At 42.9% G+C, this 19252-nt stretch overlaps 2 protein-coding genes across 8 annotated transcripts in view; one reads left to right on the forward strand and one right to left on the reverse strand.

Annotated features, from left to right (window-relative positions):
* LOC309710262 (endoplasmic reticulum-Golgi intermediate compartment protein 2-like) overlaps positions 1-6197 on the forward strand; it is a 6656-nt gene extending 459 nt beyond the window's left edge. Inside the window, exons 1-13 of the mRNA XM_082539563.1 lie at positions 1-260; positions 338-446; positions 530-576; positions 655-722; positions 821-861; positions 1091-1192; positions 1279-1371; positions 2674-2729; positions 2830-2928; positions 3024-3121; positions 3210-3372; positions 4649-4722; positions 4818-6197. The exon at positions 1-260 is cut by the window's left edge and continues 459 nt beyond it. Coding sequence (XP_082395689.1) covers positions 155-260; positions 338-446; positions 530-576; positions 655-722; positions 821-861; positions 1091-1192; positions 1279-1371; positions 2674-2729; positions 2830-2928; positions 3024-3121; positions 3210-3372; positions 4649-4722; positions 4818-4883 — 1122 coding nt within the window. The 5' untranslated portion in view covers positions 1-154 and the 3' untranslated portion in view covers positions 4884-6197. The remainder of the gene's footprint in view (positions 261-337; positions 447-529; positions 577-654; positions 723-820; positions 862-1090; positions 1193-1278; positions 1372-2673; positions 2730-2829; positions 2929-3023; positions 3122-3209; positions 3373-4648; positions 4723-4817) is intronic.
* A 243-nt stretch (positions 6198-6440) lies between these two features.
* The window catches only part of magi2b (membrane associated guanylate kinase, WW and PDZ domain containing 2b), an 89571-nt gene continuing 76759 nt past the window's right edge, over positions 6441-19252 (reverse strand). For 3 of the 7 annotated variants that reach the window (XM_082540867.1, XM_082540865.1, XM_082540870.1), the window contains 11 exons: positions 18188-18219; positions 15678-15870; positions 15484-15599; positions 14869-15061; positions 14107-14346; positions 12752-12937; positions 12047-12332; positions 11152-11431; positions 10903-11046; positions 10310-10448; positions 6441-9506 (listed from right to left, as the gene is read on the reverse strand). In XM_082540867.1, the coding sequence (XP_082396993.1) occupies positions 8812-9506; positions 10310-10448; positions 10903-11046; positions 11152-11431; positions 12047-12332; positions 12752-12937; positions 14107-14346; positions 14869-15061; positions 15484-15599; positions 15678-15870; positions 18188-18219 (2504 nt within the window). In that variant the 3' untranslated portion in view covers positions 6441-8811. Of the gene's footprint in view, positions 9507-9964; positions 10054-10309; positions 10449-10902; positions 11047-11151; positions 11432-12046; positions 12333-12751; positions 12938-14106; positions 14347-14868; positions 15062-15483; positions 15600-15677; positions 15871-18187; positions 18220-19252 lie in introns of all 7 variants that reach the window. The other 4 variants (XM_082540868.1, XM_082540866.1, XM_082540871.1 and 1 more) reach the window with 3 other exon arrangements.

Genomic DNA, 19252 nt, shown 5'->3' on the forward strand with positions numbered 1-19252 from the left:
TAGCTAATGCTATACGCTAGCCCGGTAGCTGTCATGACCAACGTCAGCAAACTAACTTAGACCTCAGCTGTCGTCGCTTTAAACACATCAAACCCGAAAACATCCACTTCATGTGGGAGTCACCTGGAGTTTAAGCTCCGCCGCAGGTCCCAAGATGAGGAGGCTGACGAAGAAGAAGGCTCTGACTCTGATGAAGGAGTTAGACGCTTTTCCTAAAGTTCCTGAAAGCTACGTGGAGTCCACAACCAGCGGTGGGACAGGTACAGACTGCACATTTTTTAGCTGTAGCTAATCTGAGAGGAGAGTTCAGTCTAATCCCATTTCAAACTCTCTCCAGTGTCTCTGATAGCATTCACTTTCATGGCTGTCCTCGCCTTGTTGGAGTTCTTTGTGTACAGACACACATGGATGAAGTACGAATACGAGGTGGACAGAGACTTCAGCAGGTAAAAGCTGAACAGGTTCATGCCATCACCGCCCTCAAAAACCTCTCAGCTGTGTCCTAACTGCACCTGTTCTTCACCAACAGTAAACTCAGGATAAATGTGGACATTACAGTGGCCATGAGATGCCAATGTAAGTAGATACAGGTGTATTTGTGTGTGTGTTTAGGGCAGGAAAAGGTTTTTAACTTCCGTGTTTGATTGGATGCAGATATAGGAGCAGATGTCCTCGATCTGGCAGAGACCATGGTGGCCTCTGATGGATTACAATATGAACCGGTGGGTTTGTGATTTTATCATGCAGTGAACAATGAAAATGTAATCTCTGGCATGTCCAACAGTTGTTTGTTTGGGGTTTTTTTTTTTTTACAATTTAGGTCAACTTTGAGCTCCCACCACAGCAAAGAATATGGCACATGTAAGTGATTTATTCACATTCAGTACTTGGATATTATGATCTATAATCTAGTAACACTAAATCACGCGAATGTTAGGCTGCATAGATCTTTAACTCACTGAAGCTTTACTAATAATTAAGACAAAGTTTGCATCCTCACATTTGTTGATGTAATTTGAAAAAAAAAAAAAGGTTAATTGTATCCCAAGTGAGTCTTTTTTGTCCTAATATTTCTGTCCCTGCCTGTCAGGACTCTTCTGCACATCCAGGAGCGTCTGAGAGTGGAGCACGCTCTGCAGGATGTCATCTTCAAGGCTGCAATAAAAGGAGCTCCTCCTGCTCAGACGAAAAGGTAAAGGACCCTCAGGATTATCTGTGTTTTGTTGGGAGGTGAATGAAAGTGCGATTACGCTGATTGCTTAAGTTTCCCCCCCGCAGTGAGGACAGCACCGCTTCCCTGAGTGCCTGCAGGATCCATGGACATCTCTATGTCAACAAGGTGGCAGGAAATTTCCACATTACTGTTGGCAAGTAGGTAACACTCAAAACGATGTATTATTTAACACAGTTTTTTATTTTGAACCATAGACTGTAAACATCCTCCCACTGTACAGAAACAATCATAGCAGGTACTGCTTCCTGCATGGCCCTAATGTGAGCGCGCATCGTCTTTGGACTCCACGTGTCAGTCACCACAGTCCGGACTGTCTAGTAAGGCTGCCAAAAAGTTGATTCTGTTCATCTGGATGCTGTTTCGTCACTTATCCAAGTCTCTTCGCCTGATGAAAATCTAAATGAACAGAATTAACTTTCTGGGAGTTCCTCACTTGGATTATTGAGCTGCATGCAAGACATGTCTAGTAGGATTGGCAAAAATCAACACAAATTATAAATGGTAAATGGACTAGTTCTTATATAGCGCTTTTCCACTCTTCTGAGCACTCAAAGCGCTTTACACAACTTGTGCATTCACCCATTCACACCCATTCGCACAAGCACAACTGACATTCACACACATTCATACGCCGATGAATGCATCGGAGAGCAATTTCGGGTTAGTATCTTGCCCAAGGATATTTGGCATGCAGACTAGGGGAAGCCAGGAATCGAACCACCAACCTTCCGATCAGTAGATGACCTGCTCTACCACCTGAGCTACAGCCACCCTATAACACAATTACAAAACAAAGACAGAAAAACAGTAGAAGTTTGTTTTGTTTTTTCAGTGAAGGGGATTTCCACGAACTTTAATTATAATTTAACTGAATGAAGTAATTGATTGTAGGCAGTGGATCTGGCCTTTTGTGGAGTGGTAATTATAAATGAATAGAATATGGAACAGTAATGATTTTTGTTATCTTGGTTTAATAATCTGAAAGCTAAAATTAAAATTTGATTATCGCACAGCTCTGCTGTTCAGTACTTCTTTATGCTGATGTGGGATGAATCCCAATCGCTTTTGTAAAACTATTTCAACACATTTCCATCAAGAGAGACGGAAAGTTGCATTGACATCAGTGGCTATGAGGAGGGGAATCACACAAGAGACTGAAATGACTTGCTTCTACCGCTATATGGAAAGGTGACATTGCTCTCTGCAAGCTTATAGTTTTGCACATTGATTATCAAATACAAATTTCCCCACAGAAGTTGGTTTTGCTCCCATCTTATTATCAAGGGCTGGAGTCGGGGCCTTGATACCCGTGCTCTAACCTCTGCTCACCTCTGTGCTGCTCTGTTTGCAAATTAGATCACTAGCATGGGATATTTTGGCTGTTTTCATGTCATTGATTTACATATAAAGTTAACGCTGACCTTTTCATCCACTTACAGGTCCATCCCGCATCCTCGAGGTCACGCCCATTTAGCCGCCCTCGTCAGCCATGACTGTAGGTTTGCAGACTTTCTGACACCAAATGGCAGCAACAGATGGAAATTAAACTGTTTTATATGTTATAAAGATTATTTATTGTTTTGTATTTGTTACAGCTTACAACTTCTCTCACCGGATTGACCACCTGTCCTTCGGAGAGCCACTTCCTGGAATGATCAGCCCTCTGGACGGCACAGAGAAAATTGCTATTGATTGTAAGTTGGTGTTTCAGATGTTGTTGAATTACTTGTTATTAAAGTGCTCTGATAAACTTTTATTTCCACTGATGGCTCTTGATGCTTCTTTCCAGCTAACCACATGTTTCAGTACTTCATCACCATTGTGCCAACCAAACTGAACACCTACAAAGTGTCTGCAGACACGCATCAGTACTCCGTCACTGAGCGGGTAGGTCTGGGTTTGTACTGTTTTAGCTGGGGAGTAGATAGTGCATCATTGTACTGAAAGCATTTGTATGCCTTTGGCTGTCCCACAGGAACGTGTGATAAACCATGCTGCAGGCAGCCACGGAGTCTCAGGGATCTTTATGAAATATGATATCAGCTCACTAATGGTCAAAGTCACTGAGCAGCACATGCCTCTGTGGCAGTTCCTCGTCAGACTCTGCGGCATCATCGGAGGCATTTTCTCCACCACAGGTAGCTAACGTGCTCATGCTGTTTGAGTGCCGTCTGCATTAAGAGTGTGCTGCAGTAACATTTTCAGATTGCTCTCCTGACTGAAAACCAACTTGGAGGTCACAGTGATTGTTTGTTCAGAACAAGGAGGCATCAAGCAGCAGCAACAGCTTTAACCCTTTACCCCTTGAAAGCCTAACAGGAGTAACCCTTGAAGCTCTTTTCTGACCTGAGTTGTTTTGGTCATATTTCAGCCTGCTTATAGAACAAAATCACTGCATGTGGATAAGAAGTTACTGCGGTGCTGTTTATGCAGCTACCCTTGGAAAAACCTGGAAGTTATTCTAATGATCGTCAAACCACGACATTGTTGACGTATACTGACGTGTCAAAACTCGTCATCAAGGGTACAGGGGAGGTCGTCACATCTTTATAGGAGGAAAGTCAAAAGATACACTAACCTTTAAAACTTTGAAAATAGATTTTGAATGTCAGAGCTGCTTACAAGCATTTCATGACAACCACTCCTTGCAAGTTAACTAATTAAATCATGCTATAATGCAAGAACCATACTAACAAATTCCCATCATAAAGTGCTCTTATTATGCTTATGTATAGACTTTTATACTTTAGCTTTGCACGATTCACAGTACAAATGAATACTTATTTATCTTATAGTGGAACCTCTCATGTTGTCGACTTGTGTTAAGTGGTTTTAGCTCCCATATCCAGTTTTAAGCCATTTTTTTCTAATTGGCTGCACCTCGCAGCCTCTCCAGAGAGATTAAACAGCAGGTGGGTGGAGTTTCTGTGTCTAAGATCTCACTGATATCGTACAGGGTCAAGAGCAGAACAGAAACAGTTCAGTAAAGTCTGAAGGAGTCATTTGTACACAGGCTGATCTCATTGATACTTTGGCTATTATAACAAAAAGCTTTAGAGTGACCCTTTAACCAGTAAAACAGGATATGAGACCTTTGCATGTAGTTTAACAAAGTAGATCCAAGTATTCTCACAGAAATCTTCAGCTTAACAGCAGAAGTACCTGAATGTTGTAATCCCAAACATGGTGTTCCTGCCAAGACTAAGCCCTGGAGGATCCTGTGACTCTGTTTGTGAACCATCATTCTTAAATGAATCCTGTTAATCCACCTGGATGAAGAGAAAAACTTTATGCATTATTCACAGATTTAGCCACTGCATAAAAGCAGCAGGTAACAACTTAGACCAAGCTGCTTTCACCTCATCTAAACCCTGAACATGAACATCAGTATTTAAAGTTTTTCTCTCCCGGCAGGTATGATCCACGGCTTGGTGGGATTCTTGGTTGATGTAGTTTGCTGTCGTTTCCAAATGGGAATCTACAAACCTGTAAGTTAACGCAGAAGTAAAACAAGTACAAGAGCAATTTAGTTCTTTCTTTTTTTTTTTTAGTGGTACTAATTTCTTATTTTCTCCTTCCTCAGAAGGATGACCTGCCAGCGCAGGAAAACAGTGAAACTCCGCTTCCTGCTGAAAACTACACTGAGTAACAGCAGATGCTCACAATCTTGGCCTTACCCACACACAGCAATGACATGCTGGGGAGATGTTTACAAGTTTTATTATAAAATGTTCCCTTTTTTGTTAAAAATGTGTATTTGTATCTGTTTTAACTGTGTAATTCCACAAACCAGAAGCAGTGATTCATCTACTTATGAAAGACTGTAGTCAGTACCTCCACTTGTCACGTGTCAGCATCACTGGAGAGATGGAAAGCAGAAATTCTTAGATAAATGTTGTAGAATTGATTAGATTTACTGCAAAGATACCTGCAGGCCAACACATTTTCACTTCCCTCTGCTGTGGGGCCCCTTCCTCATACTTCAGCCTTTTTACAGAAGTGAATGTTATACTTAAACCTGTCAGGGACATGGAACAACTTCTCAGTGCCCCGGTCTAAAATGCATCTCATCACATGCAAAAAGGGAGAAACGTGTGCACGGGTATTGGGGTTCTGGGTTTAAATCCATCTGCTAACTGAGCTGAGCCTGGATCTTTTCCCTGTGATTTCCTCCCAGTGTCCAGGGACATGCAGGTTTGGTTAAGCAGTGATTCTAGATGGGCCGTAGGTGTATATGTGAGCGTGAATGGACGTAACTATTAGCCCTGCAATAGCCTGGTGATCTGTCTGTGGTATACCCCGCCTATCACCCGATGGCAGCTGGGATTAGCTCCACCAGAGAAGCGTTGATGGATGGATGTGTGTCCCTTTTAAAGTGGAATTGTGTGAAAAGTATAAGAGTGTTTGTTGGTGACATTGGTTAAATAGGAAACTGATGTGGGAAAATAAGTTTTAAGTTCACTGTCTGCATTTAACTGTGTTGTACATCCTGCTACAATCTGACCCGTCTATGGCTGGAAGTGCTGAAAGTCTCAGAGCCAGCGGTGTTGTGATTGCTGGTTGCTCTTTTAAATAAACGGCACACACAATTTAGCAATAAAAAAAAAAATGGCTGAAAGTGATTGTATAAAAGGCTCTGAGATTTTATGTCTTTGCTCTGCAATATTGTGTGGGGTGGAGTTGCGGGAAATGACGTAGGCATATCCATGATAAGAATAAATAGGAAAACATCATTTAGAGTCAAATATAAATGCAGAAATTTTCTAAAATGCTCATCCTGCTACTCCAGGAGGGGAGATGGTCTTTCCGTGTTAGGTCTGTTTTACCTCATCAAGCTGTGTTCCTGGTTGCCATCCTTCACGGTGATGCTCCGAGTGTTAAGTTCGTGACTGGAAACTGCTGGCAACACTGACCATCTAGGTGGCAATAAAACAGCTGGCGGTGACAATCCAGCAAAGTGGAAGCCTCTTGTCCTCCTTCCTGTATCCTGACCGATACACCATCTTGTTATCTGCTGAACCTAAAAGAACTAGCCCTCACCTAGTACTCCTCAATAGCGATGCTTAACTGCAGTGAATATTTGCTGTTTTGTTTGGGTAAACGACTACTTAATAACCCAAATTGTTGATTATTTATACATTGATGAATAAACTGATCCATTATTTTCTCTCGTCCCAATTTTACAAGCAAGAACCTGTAGAAAAGAATATTTTACACCATGTCAAGAGTTTATTTGACAGTATTTCAGAATATCTTTCAGTAAACAAGTTTTGTTTTTTAGCAAAATGTAATATATCAGTACTGTCGCATTTCATAAAAATAGTTGTTCACGTCTTTGAAACTACAGTATCAATGATACAGTAAACCATATTTGTAGGAATACAGCTGTACAAGGTGAATAGTACACAATTAACACTACACAGTTATACTTGATCTCAGTGGGGGTTTATGAGCGTGCCATCCTTCACAGGTTCTGATAAGCAGATTTTTTTTGTTTCTTCATACAAAAATCGGTCACAGCAGGCAAGGGGTGGGGGTGGGGGCGGCCTGGATGGAGACAGAGGGCTGGATGACGTATTCTTTCAGCGTTTCCTAACTTTGACATTTGTACATACGGCAAACACGTTTCTACAGCCTACTGCGTCTTTCCACAACCATTTTAATCACAGAACACACAGCTCAGTCAGAATCCACCGCGAATCAGGATCAGGCCCGATGACTCTCAATGCACAAAGTCTTACTAGTATCCCAGTCTGCAGGTGCCTGGCTTTCCCAGCAGCTTACGAGCACAGCTTGGATGTACCATCATGTTGCATTCAGTCAAACAGTCGCAATCTTTTTTTTTTTTAAATTAATCTGGTCCTCCAGTACTCAAAAGCTTAAGTGATAAAGTTTTAATAAAGAGCACACATCCCGCTGAGAGAAATTGATGACATCGAAATGGAGAAATGCAGGAGGACAGTGACGTCATATTTAAATGCATGTATGTTTCACAGATGTGACATTTGCGGGCAAGAATACAAACTTAACGTTAAGCTGAAACACAGAAACCGTGGTCCTCTTTGATACAGCCCTGTCTCCATAGACGTTCACAGCTCTACACTCCCAGACGACTCTAAGAAGAGGATGTGATGCTACAGGCTACATGTTATCCCCTTTAAAACACAAGGGGACAAAGGGCAATCATTGACACTGACAAGCTATACAGCCGAGTGCATCAAGATATATACTGCTTGGCGTCCGACGAAACTTAGCGGTTTGCTGACGCGTGTGCATGGTCGCTGATATCTGTTTTGCATTCAGTTCCCAAAATACTTCACAACGGCAACAGCTCTGCATTAGTTCGAGTAAGGCACTCTGCCCCACCTCATAACCATCGGCCTCCTCTTCCCCGCACCGATGCCCCTCTCCCACAGTGATGTGGTACACTTAGCACAGTTAAAGGCATAGAAATGGGAAATAGAGACTGGACAAATTTTTCCTTTTGATCATTAAAATGAATACAACACAGCTTATAATTCTGCACAATGACTGCATGGTTGACTGTGATCAAGTTGTGTACATAACTCAGAAGAGTATCATGAGTTCTTACTAAGCCAACTGTCTTCAGTTACACAAAAGTTCAATTTTGTTCAATTTCGTGGGGAAAAAAAATCCTTTTCGTCTCATGAGTGCCGACCGGTCTGCTCCACATCTCGATTTTCTGCCTTTAAAAGACACGAGTCCCTGTCTAAAGACATGGTGGTGTATATCCATGCACACAAACGCCGCCTGCCTCGGCGGTCCGGGTGTGGTGACTCGCACAGTCTTTGATATGTAGTTTTTAGACGAGGCCTGTTGAAACAGTGATCCTAAAATACTGTCCTGCTTCTTTTTTTGTTTGTTTGTTTTTTTTAAACAATGTGTCTAACTACAACACTGCCTCAAAAACACCAATAGGTATGTTTCTGAGTTTACCAAATGTACATATTTTTCACATCTTTACATTTATAGTATGAGATATATTGGTAGGCATGTGCGATTTAACATATGTCAGGTTAACTGGGCTGTGGTTGGGGTCAGTGCCGTGTGTTCCAGGAGTTTCAGTGTCACTGCTTCCATCTGACACACCTGTAGTCTGGTTCATCCCACTGCGCAGAGAAAACAGGGCAAGAAAACAGAAATCCCCTGGTTCTACATATGTTTCTCTTCCTTGTGTGAGCCCACGCTGCACTAAACAGTCTGAACCAGATACAGTCGAGCATTTAAAGGTACATATCGAAAGTACAGCTCCACTCAGAGTCAGGCGTCATTGCTCCATCTGTGATCAGAAAATCAGAAGTCGCATAAAAGGGTCCCCAAAGGTTTAGACCATATGTTACAATAGCTGTGTAAGTTTCTTTGTCTTTAAGGTGGTGGGTGTAATAATCATCTTGTAACAACAACTGAAATATAAAACATGATCTCAGAAGTCGATGGCGATGAAAACAGGGCAGACAGAGGCGGCAAGGGAGATCTACTGGTTCTCTGAAAGGTCCAGTGGTGAACTGAATGAGGAGCCATACAGTGTGACTCGGCCCAAACCAGTAAGATCCCTTCTACCTGCTTACTGTGGAGGTCCAGGACCTCAGGGTGCCAGGCAGTTTGTCAGACCCAGGGACATTCCAGGGCCTCGGGGAGGCAGCAGCACTCCTTGTTGGAGGATCTTCCACGTTTTTGGAGGGGCAGTAGAGCCCAATGTGGCCACCGGCCCGCTCATCTTCTCTGGAGAACAGACCTCGGGACACCAGCCTCTCCTGGAGGCTGATATGTCCATCTCCACTGCCCTGAGAGGCTCCGTTCAAATTCACACCAGCAAATGGGTCCCAGGGCCAGATAGTGCTTAACGCTTGTGTATGCAGATCCTTTCTCTTACAGCAGGGGGAGCAAGTCTCCCTTTGCCTCTCTCTTCTGTCAATGCACTTTCCCACAATAGCTTTGGAAGGCAAAGCACGAAGCTGTCTGTCGCCCGGTCCACAGTCCATCTCTCCCGACCCCTGAGGGGTTCCCTGCCCCCTGATGATGCATTTCTGCTCGGTGGACCTGCCACCTGCAGCCCCTCTAATGGAGCTGTGGTCTGTCAGCTTTGGAGCTTTGTCTGCCATGCACACTGTGGCCTCTAGAGGGAGCCGATGAGGGGAATCTGGGGCTGACGATGGATGGGATGAGAGCAATGGATTCAGGTGAGCTTCCAGGGTCACTTCCTGCAGGGCAGAGTGGGCTGTAGAAAGGGAATCCCAGGGGCCGGCACAGTCTGTCAGGGAGGAAAACAATATGCTCAAGAGGACTGATATGAAAGAGGTGGAAATGATCATGCACATGCATACAGACACAGAAAGAAAGGGAAAACACCCCAGAGATAAACACGTTCTTTTATAATATCAGACAAACTTGCATGCACATGTGTATAAGCAGCACAGCAACAGACTTACGTGTAAGGATTTATTCAGTGCTTGTAAACAGTTAACATATTTGCAGCTGTGTGTGACGGACTGATCCCGAGCAGCTCTCGAGTACAAAGTCTACTTCAAAACCCTCTTCAGGACAATTAGACCCAATAGTTTACTACAAACCATCTTCCACTCTTACTATAGCACACACGAGCACAGATGCACACATGTCAGCTACTTTCCCATGCAAAAACTCGTGACCACAGTTATAGCACACAGATTAATCAGTATGGAGAGAGAGAGACATGCAGTTTTCACAAACCGTGTCTTTAGAGTGGCCCATTAGGAAGAAATAGGGGGAGCTTAGTGTGTCACCTTTCATGCACATGGAGAGGTTGGGAGGTACCATTCCTGAGGGAAGGCAAATAAAAGCCTATACCAATCATTAGACTTAAAGCAGAGGGGTTACAACACACGAAGGCTTGAGAGTCGCTCGTTACCATCTACTGTTTAATCAAAGTAGGCTTTCAGATATTAGTCGAGGAGTAAAAAGTGGACAGATATGAATGCATGTTAATGTGTTCTTGAGTTAAGTTGAAGAGCAAACAGTAAATCTTTAGTAAGAGTGTAAACAATGAGACTGCGTCTCTTTGTAAGGAAAACTCACCATATTCTGGCACCTGTCCTGTGCCTCTCTTTAGCAGCAGCCTGACCCGCCTGCCTCCCGCTTTGATGAGTTCAATGGCGCGGGCGTGAGTCATGTCCCTGGTGCTGTCTCCATTAATCTCTATGATCTGATCTCCAACCTGGACGAGACACACACAGGAGCGGGTCAGTTTCTGCCACCCTCGGTTTACTCACAGCAGAGTAACTTTTCCACAGAACCAGTCTTCTCTTGGGGAACCTCCACTGAGCAACTTGTTCAAGTACATTTCAACACGAGTGGTTAAGAGTGAGCAAAAGGTTTGCTCAATTCACTCAATTTACTCAATGCATTCATACTTACTCACTTGAGCAGAAGGAAAAATCCATGCTCTGTTAAACTTTACACCATTACTAAATTTTAACAAGGACGCTGAGTGATATTATGTGACACGACCATTTAGATGGATGTATGTGTGTGTTTGGCTTACTTCGGATTAATCAGACTTACTTTTTCCATTTTGAAAAATAAAACAGAGCCATTACTATTCACCAAGTGCAATCCCAACCATCTGCCAAAGAGTGCTTTCACTCTTGTCGTGGTTTTCCTTATCTCACCCTCATCCTTCCATTTCGTATAGCAGGACCATCCTCTGCAAGGCGCAACACAAACAGGTCCATCTTGTACTCTCTGCCTCCTCGAATACTGAAGCCAAAACCTTTAGCGCTTTTCTCGAGCTCCACTGTAAAGTAATCATAGTCCTGCAGAACAAAATGTAGACGATTTACAACAGAAAAAAATCAAATATGCGATTTCTATGTGAAAAGCAATGATTATGATAAATATAATTGGAATAAGTTACAAACCTGCATACAAATGAAGGATGTACGGTCAACATAAGCAGACAGCTCTTGGTCAAGCTCTACCTGTGGTCTGAAGTCAGCTGGGATCCCTAGAGGGAACTGTGCAGCTGCAGGGTGCTGTCTAAAATCCAGCAGACCAGGTGGGTGTCTGTAGTCCAGTGTTGGTGGCTGCCGATAATCAGTCACTGGTGGGTGACGGTAATCTACCGGCGGTTGCCGGTAGTCAGTGAATGGAGGATGGCGGAAGTCAGGTTTGACATCCTGTCTTGCTTTTACCTCTGACCTGCCATGAGAATGAAAAGTTGACAAAAATCTGAGCAGCGAGGTGAAAAAAGCATCCCTGTTGGAATAAATTTGCTGGCGAAGTAACACTGGAGATGTAAGGAAGGAAAAAAACAGACAATTACTGGGTGTGTGCAGATGAGAAGGCTCATCACAAAATGGATAGGTGGGAATATCAGCCTCTGTTATGAAACTTTTATCAAGTTCACACTTGCAAAATGGGCATCAACTCACAGCTCTGGGAGGACTGCTCACAGTGTCGCATTCTGAGACTTGCGTGCGCGCACACTCACACTTTCATAGTTTTGACACACAGCAGGGTCCAATTGCTAGGATCCTGCATTATAGAGGTGATACCTTAAAGTAAATTATTCACTGCACACTGTAGAAGCTAAGTGGTGTTATGCAACTGGGTAGAAACCAGCCTGAGACAGAGTGTCTGACTGGAACATCAGTTGTCTGCAGTCACAGGTTTTCTGCTACACTGACTGGGACACTCTCTTCAGCATGCACAATTTGGTATCTGTCACCTGTGAACTTCATGCCCCTCCTCCTTTCAGTCATTCTGTGTGCTTTTTAACAAATCTTACCAAACACCCTCTTAACCCAGCCTTACCTGCCATCGTGGAGGTAGAGCTGTGGATGGGGGCCAGATGGCTGCGTGACTGGGCTCTGCTGGGTTCCTGCTGGTGCAGGAGGACCAGTCACCGCTTGGTTTGTCTGAGCTGGTGTCTGGCCGGGTTGGACTGGTGTCTGTCCGGGTGCTTGACCTGGCTGAGCGACCATTTGGCCAGACTGCGTGCCTCCTTGGCTTGTCTGGGCTACAGGACTGGGCTGGGTCTGCGGGCTGTGTTTCTGGGTCATGGGGCTCTGCTTCTCTGAACTAGGACCAGAATGGGAGCCTGCGATGGACAGAGGGTTAGGTAAGATTGTACCCGATTGACAAAGCTTTGAATAAAAAGTGAATTGAATGGATTGACAAATAAAACATGCTCAGGATGCTTAAGATTGCAGAAGAGAACTCTTCTGAATTATTTGCTCCATTTGCTAAAAAAACCTTCTAACCTTTATGTTTCTGCATCACCAAGCACAAACCCTGTATCCTTTATAGATGACTAAATATAGAAGCCTTTTGACTTTTTAACCTCAGTAAATGCAACATTTTGTGTGTGTAAGACTTTCTTTGGCGAAGTGAAATAAAATATATTCATATGAGATAGAGGGCACCGAGTTCAGGGAGTTTCCTGCAAAGGTAAAACAGGAGCCAAATAAACATTCACAGAACAACGTCTGGTTTTATTTGCCGCACCAAAACACTTACTCTCCTCTGGTATGATGTGCAGAGTGACTGTTAGTCCAGCATCTTTAATGAGCTTGACGATGTCTGCATGCGGCATGCTGATAATGGATTGTCCGTTCACTGCCAGGATCCGGTCGCCCACCTTCAGCTTCCCACATCTGTCGGCCGGGCTGCCCTCGATGATGCGTCCTATTTTATGGGGCACAGCTGGAAACGGACAACAGCAAGGTGGTTGGTCATGAGCAATTTTGAAGAAAGATGTGAAAACAGCACATTAGTGTTTGTATTACAGCCTTAGCTTCACAGGTTAGGACTGCAGCCACTGTTTAAAATGACAGGTTTAAATATTTTGTTGCCTTGAAGTTGCAACACAGAAGTGTAGGTTTTAAAATTTCATGATGACAGTATGCCAACTAAACACATTAAATTTTGAATTTAAGCTTTTACATACACTTAACAAAAAACAGAAAATTTTCACTTCATTATGAAATATCTCTGAACCCCTCAGGGACTATTCACCAAGCACCATTACATCCTGAACTAATGTTTAAAATTAGTTCAGTATGCCCAAAATGGGTATGCCAGACCCACTTAGGGGGTATGTGTATTTTTAGGTGTGTACAGAAATATTGCAGTGGATGTTCCCAGAATGTGTAGGACATTTGAGAAGAATCCATTAATCTTCAGAACAAAACATCTTCACTGTGCCATCAGTCCAATCGGACTGAAGAATCCCACAGTCTGCTGAAAGATATTAGCTCCCTGTAGCAAAGCGTAATCATATGTTTAATAAAGCCTCATTTAAGACAGAAAGATGCTTTTAATACTACTTAGGCTGAATCAAGAGGAAAAAAAATCCCCACAAAAATTATAGTCTTACAAGACGAATTAATTTCTCTTGACCCCGACTAATGGAAGCTCTGAAGCTACTGGACGGGATAAGAAACAGCACTTTAGTGGAAGTGATTCTATGATAATGACCTAATCTCTAACCAGGCATCGACTTTGAAGACAGCAGGCAATGTGAAATTTAAAAAAAATGAATACATTTAAAAAATACATATATATATAAATCATAAGAAATATATCCTAAAAATATTTGAGATATGAAGCTAAATTTGCACAGGAGTCATTATATATGTTCGAACTTTATACCATAAAGTTTTTATGCTGGTCGAGCAGGAGGCCCGTGTTGGTTTGAGATTAAATTATGCATTTGCATTTTTCCTCATGAAATAGATACAGCAGCAAAAACTAAAAAGGTGACTGCACAGCCACCATCTTTAGGATGATTGCTCATCAGGATGTAAAAATCACCATTTATCTTTAGGAATGACCTTCTGGGATCCTGACAGATGCAAGTCATTGTAACTCACTGATGACGGTGGCATTTTCCGGTCTGTTCAGGGAGCTGATGATGACAAAGCCGAAGCCCTCGTTCTCCTTGCGGTTAATAACCACATCGCTGGTTTGCAGGGAAGATCCCTCCGGTGGCGAAGTGGCAACCGGGGCAGCGACCACCGGAGGGCCCGAAGCTGAAGCTGCGTCGCTACGTGGAGAGCTGTGCTGCGTGGACACTGAGCCGGGGCTGCGGCCGTTCACGGGACACGGTTCACCTGAAGGAGAGGACGAGAGCAGGCGAGATGAGTCCGCTCACGGCGGTCATTGAGTTTTCACAGTTTCCCGACAAAAGCAGCTAAAGATGAAAGATGTAGCCACTGACAAAAATGAAAACAACAGTGGTCTTCTTCAATCCCAGCAGGGATTCTGTGTCAAAGTCAAACTTGGCTTCTCTGCTTGTCATTTATGACTCTTTTGTAACCGCTTGCCCCTGCGGGAGAAGCGCACCCAGAAAGACACAAACCACAGAGCCTGCTGCTGCAGAGCTGACAATGAACAAAGGATAAATGTATGTATGATCTACTACCACAGAAAGGATGTGTGGGTGAGAAGTACACAGAGATCCTGCGCGCAGACTGTTAGCATGTGTGCTGTGTCCAAGCTGTGTTTTTTTAATTTGATGCCAGTGAAATGTGCAGCCTGTTCTCCAATCTTGGTCAAGTGTGAAAAAAAAGACAAAAACACAAAACAAAAAAGAACAGAAAAAAAAAATATCAACAAACAAAACATGTCCTCACCAGGCATTTGCACTCTCCTTCTCACAGTCAAGCTGACTTGACCATTGCGAGCGGCTGCGTGCATCAAGTCTATTACATATTTGTGCGGTTTCCCAGCAACCACATTTTTATCCACAGAAATGAGCTCATCCCCGGGTCGAAGCCGCCCGTCGCGCTCAGCGGGAGTGTTCTCTATTATAGCGCCAATGACAATCTGTTCAAAGACAATCAATATTAGCAGCATAGATTTGGGTGAAGGAGATGAGTCGAAGACAAGTGGAAACACACAACAGTTGCTTTACTTAGCTTGTAAACTACCTTTGGGTCATGGTAACAGTTTTTCACCTTCTTTATATCCTTATGTCACATTCTTTCTCTGTCATAGACTGCATGCTGTTGTACAACGTGGACAAGTTAGCAAGGCGTTACTTCAGTATGGGAGGCACTGAGCAGTTAGAGGGTCAGCAAAGTGTGAGAAGGCCACTTGTGTGCAAGTCTGTGTGTGTGTCTGGAGGCTGTTTTGGTCAGATGTTTGGGACTGGATGGAGAATGTGAGACAAGATTAAGTGCAAGTCAGATGAGGCTGGTGTGTATGAGGTTAAAATATGAGTGTGGTCCAGCCCGTCCCATACGAGCCTTGTCACGGGCGTCCGGACTCACAGCCTGCACGGCCTCGTCTCCCCCCAGGATGCGGAAGCCGAATCCAGTCTTCTCCCTCAGCAGGTGCACCTCCACCTCTTCGTACTCCGGGCCTGACACACAGGAGCTTACAGTTAAAACAATGCTCGATTTTCCGCCTTAAACTAAAAAATAAAGTTTTCTGTACTCACGTCTGCTCTCGTAGATGGCCCTCGACTTCTCATAAAGGTCATACGGGTCGGGTTTGTTAAGGTCGAAGCCTTCGGTGGAGTCAGGCACAGAAGTGCGGTGCTGTGGCTGGTTTGGGAAGGGCGTACCAGGCGGCAATACTGGACCAGACAGATTTGCTTGAGGGCTGCTGTGTGGATCCCATTGGTCAGGTAACTAGAAGGAAGCACCAACAACAGTTTTTTAACTTAACTCAGTTTTGCCCATTCATTTTTATTGTTTGTCTTAAATTAATCATTACTTATTATTATTATTATTATTTTATTATAAATTATCACTATAAATAATAGTTCAAATATGTCGCTATGAAGACTTCAAAACTCCTTCTGCCAAGTATTCAGGATTAAACACATCAAATGTTTAAGTGCTGGACACAAAAGACTGTTTTTGCATTGCGGGTTTAACTTTCCATATCTAAACACAATAGGCTGAACATGGGCATTATGATCTTTCAAACAGTAATGAATGCTATGTCAAGGCAACAGAATTAAAGACAACAGACACAGTTTTTGAAATTTTGCCTTTGGAGATATTCATCAGTAGATTTGAAATGAAATGATCAAGATGTGAGTGAAGTGCAGACTTTCAGCTTTAATTCACAGGGTTTAATAAAAATAACAGACTAAATGGTTGGGACAGTTTTCTCATTTTAACAGGCTTAAAAGTAACCAGACAGTTAAATGTCAGTCTTTGTTATTTTATGATAACTTAAGGAGATAAAATAACAGGTTCGATCGTGGCTGAAGAGTTGGGAGTTCGCCTTGTAATCGGAAGGTTGCCGGTTCGAGCCCCGGCTTGGACAGTCTCGGTCGTTGTGTCCTTGGGCAAGACACTTCACCCGTTGTCTACTGGTGGTGGTCAGAGGGCCCGGTGGCGCCAGTGTCCGGCAGCCTCGCCTCTGTCAGTGAGCCCCAGGGTGGCTGTGGCTACAATGTAGCTGCCATCACCAGTGTGTGAATGTGTGTGTGAATGGGTGGATGACTGGATATGTAAAGCGCTTTGGGGTCCTTAGGGACTAGTAAAGCGCTATACAAATACAGGCCATTTACCATTTACCATATAGATAAAAGGTCCAATGTTGTTTATGAGGGTTAGATTTTCTGATGGTTCGCGGTCACTCACAATGTGCTGATTAATAAGGTGTCAAAGTAAGTGAAGGAAGCCGTCACTAGCTTGGGGTCGAGTGCTTACTCTACGATCTGGTTCATTTTAAAAGCTCAGCCAGCTCAGCAACGCCAAAAAGCATAAAAGATAACAGAAGACAACTAAAGTTCATGATCACAGAGGGAATTCCAAACATTGTAACCAAGGCAGATTACTTCGCTGTAGATATGTGAATGTTCATGCCTTCATGCATGTAAACAGAGTTTACAACAAGCTGCAAACTACTGGTTACATTTAACAACAGCAAGATCAGATTAGACATTAGTCAAGACTTTTGCACATTAAAAAGATTTATTAGAATGAAAGAAGAGAGAAGCGTGGAAATGTAAACCAAGGCCTTCGTTCACTCTATCCAACATGGTGGAGGCATTGATTTGGCATCGACACACAGTCAGTGTTTATTGATGATGTGGCTGCTGACTGAAATAGCAGAATTAATTTGAAGTTACACAAAGATAAATACAGTACAGATGAATAATGACCCAAAATATACTCACGTTAAAAACCTATTAATATAAAGAAATAAAATGCTATTTAATGGCAGAGACAGTCACAAGATATTAACTGATCAGACTATGGACCAACAAGCAGCTGCAGTACAGACTAGCAATGCATCGTCCTCCTTTGTGAAGGAAATGCAGCATTTAGCCTTTATGAAGTCAGTTTTTCATTTCTGAATTTGCATCTAGGTGTTAAAAAAAAAGAGAAAAATCTTCTATTTATGATTAGTTTGTCCAGTTAACTTTGGAGCCTTTGAAAATGGGGTGACCGTAAAATGGCTATAACTCTTTAAAGCCCTTGAATTAAAGCTGAAAGTCTACACTTCAATCACATCTTGATTGCCTCATTTTAAATTCACTGTAGAGGCAAAAATAGGAAATCTGTGTTCTTCTCTAAACGCTGAAGGATGTGAGTGTGTGTGTGCAGATATGCAGAAAATAATGTTGAGAAGGAACACGTGTTATTATCCAGTAAAGAAAAAATAACTATTATGAATTTAAATTAACAATCATATTTCAAACTTAAATGTGGTGACAATCACCACACCCGAATGTGCTGTGTAATGTAAAGGAGAACAGATTGTTCGGCCAGCAACAGGTAGTCTAAAAATCAACCTGAAGAGGGGTTTTTTTTCCCCCCAGCTGGTGCGATGTACCTTCTGAAGTGATCAAAGTAATAAGCAGCTCAGGGGAGGATGTCTCTTTTTACAATAAAGTAAAAGCCAAACACCTCTGAGGTAACACAGTCTCTGCAACCAGTGCTGATCCCTAACACACAGCCAGAAACACATTTAGTTCAATCACCGTACCTGTTTGGAGGCCTTCCATGGAGAGATGTGGCCTGAGGAAGAAAAACAAAGTTAACACAGAACAAACTCAAATAATCTGTTCCATTTTTAAGGAAAAACAGAAGAATCGACGAAACACAACTACACGGGAAAAAACAAAACAACGAAGATCTGAGAACAAGCCTTTCTGCTGATGAGATAAAAATCAGAAATCTTCCCTTAATGAGTGACAAAAATCCGCAGTTTGCTGTTTTCATATTTCTCTGTTTTGACTTTGTTTGTGTAACTCTTCTTAAACAGGTTTGGTTGTTGCGTTTGTTTTCAGCATAATTACATCATTAGCTGCAGGCGAAAGCACAGGCCCCCACCCCTCCACACGAACCCGCAAACACACACTATTTGCTGTGAAAGTTGTGTATTATCCGCGCGCAGGAAGCACGGAGAGCTCTACATCACAACAACAATCTCATCGCCACAGCTCCCCTGTGACTCCTCTGAGTCAAAGACGTACAGAACATTTATGCTGCTAAGACCCAAATACATACATTTATACATGGAGAAAATGTACAGTAGCTGCCTTGTACAAACATTTAGACTGAATCTTTACACTTGAGGATAGAAATGCATAAACAAAAAATCCTCCATCTGATGTGGGCGCTTGGAAAGTATTCTTTTGAGAATCCAAGCGTGCTTAATATCTGACAGTTTCTAAGATTTTCTGAGAAATGTCAGGGAGCGCCGGGTGGAATATGCTGTATTTATGGAACAAAAATGTGCAGTTGCTGGAGAACCCTGATGCAGCTTGCTTGCAGCAGCTTTCAACCTGTTGGGTAACTGAGAATTACAGGTGTTTTTGCATCTGACAGCACGCAGGAGAATGTGAAGGGATCCTGATTATGTGACTACTTCACTAGGGTTGATTTAAAAAACAACAACAAAAAAACAAAACCTGTTTACACTACTGTAGTGCCCCCTAGACGTGATGAGTCTGATGATGGTTGGCGGAAATGTAGCCAATAAACAAGTCTCCTCAGTGCATTAAACTAAATCCACACACACAAAAGTTTTTTTCCTGCACATCTCACA

Source organism: Aulonocara stuartgranti (assembly GCF_965226115.1).
Source record: "Aulonocara stuartgranti genome assembly, chromosome: 7".
Lineage (NCBI taxonomy): Eukaryota > Metazoa > Chordata > Actinopteri > Cichliformes > Cichlidae > Aulonocara > Aulonocara stuartgranti.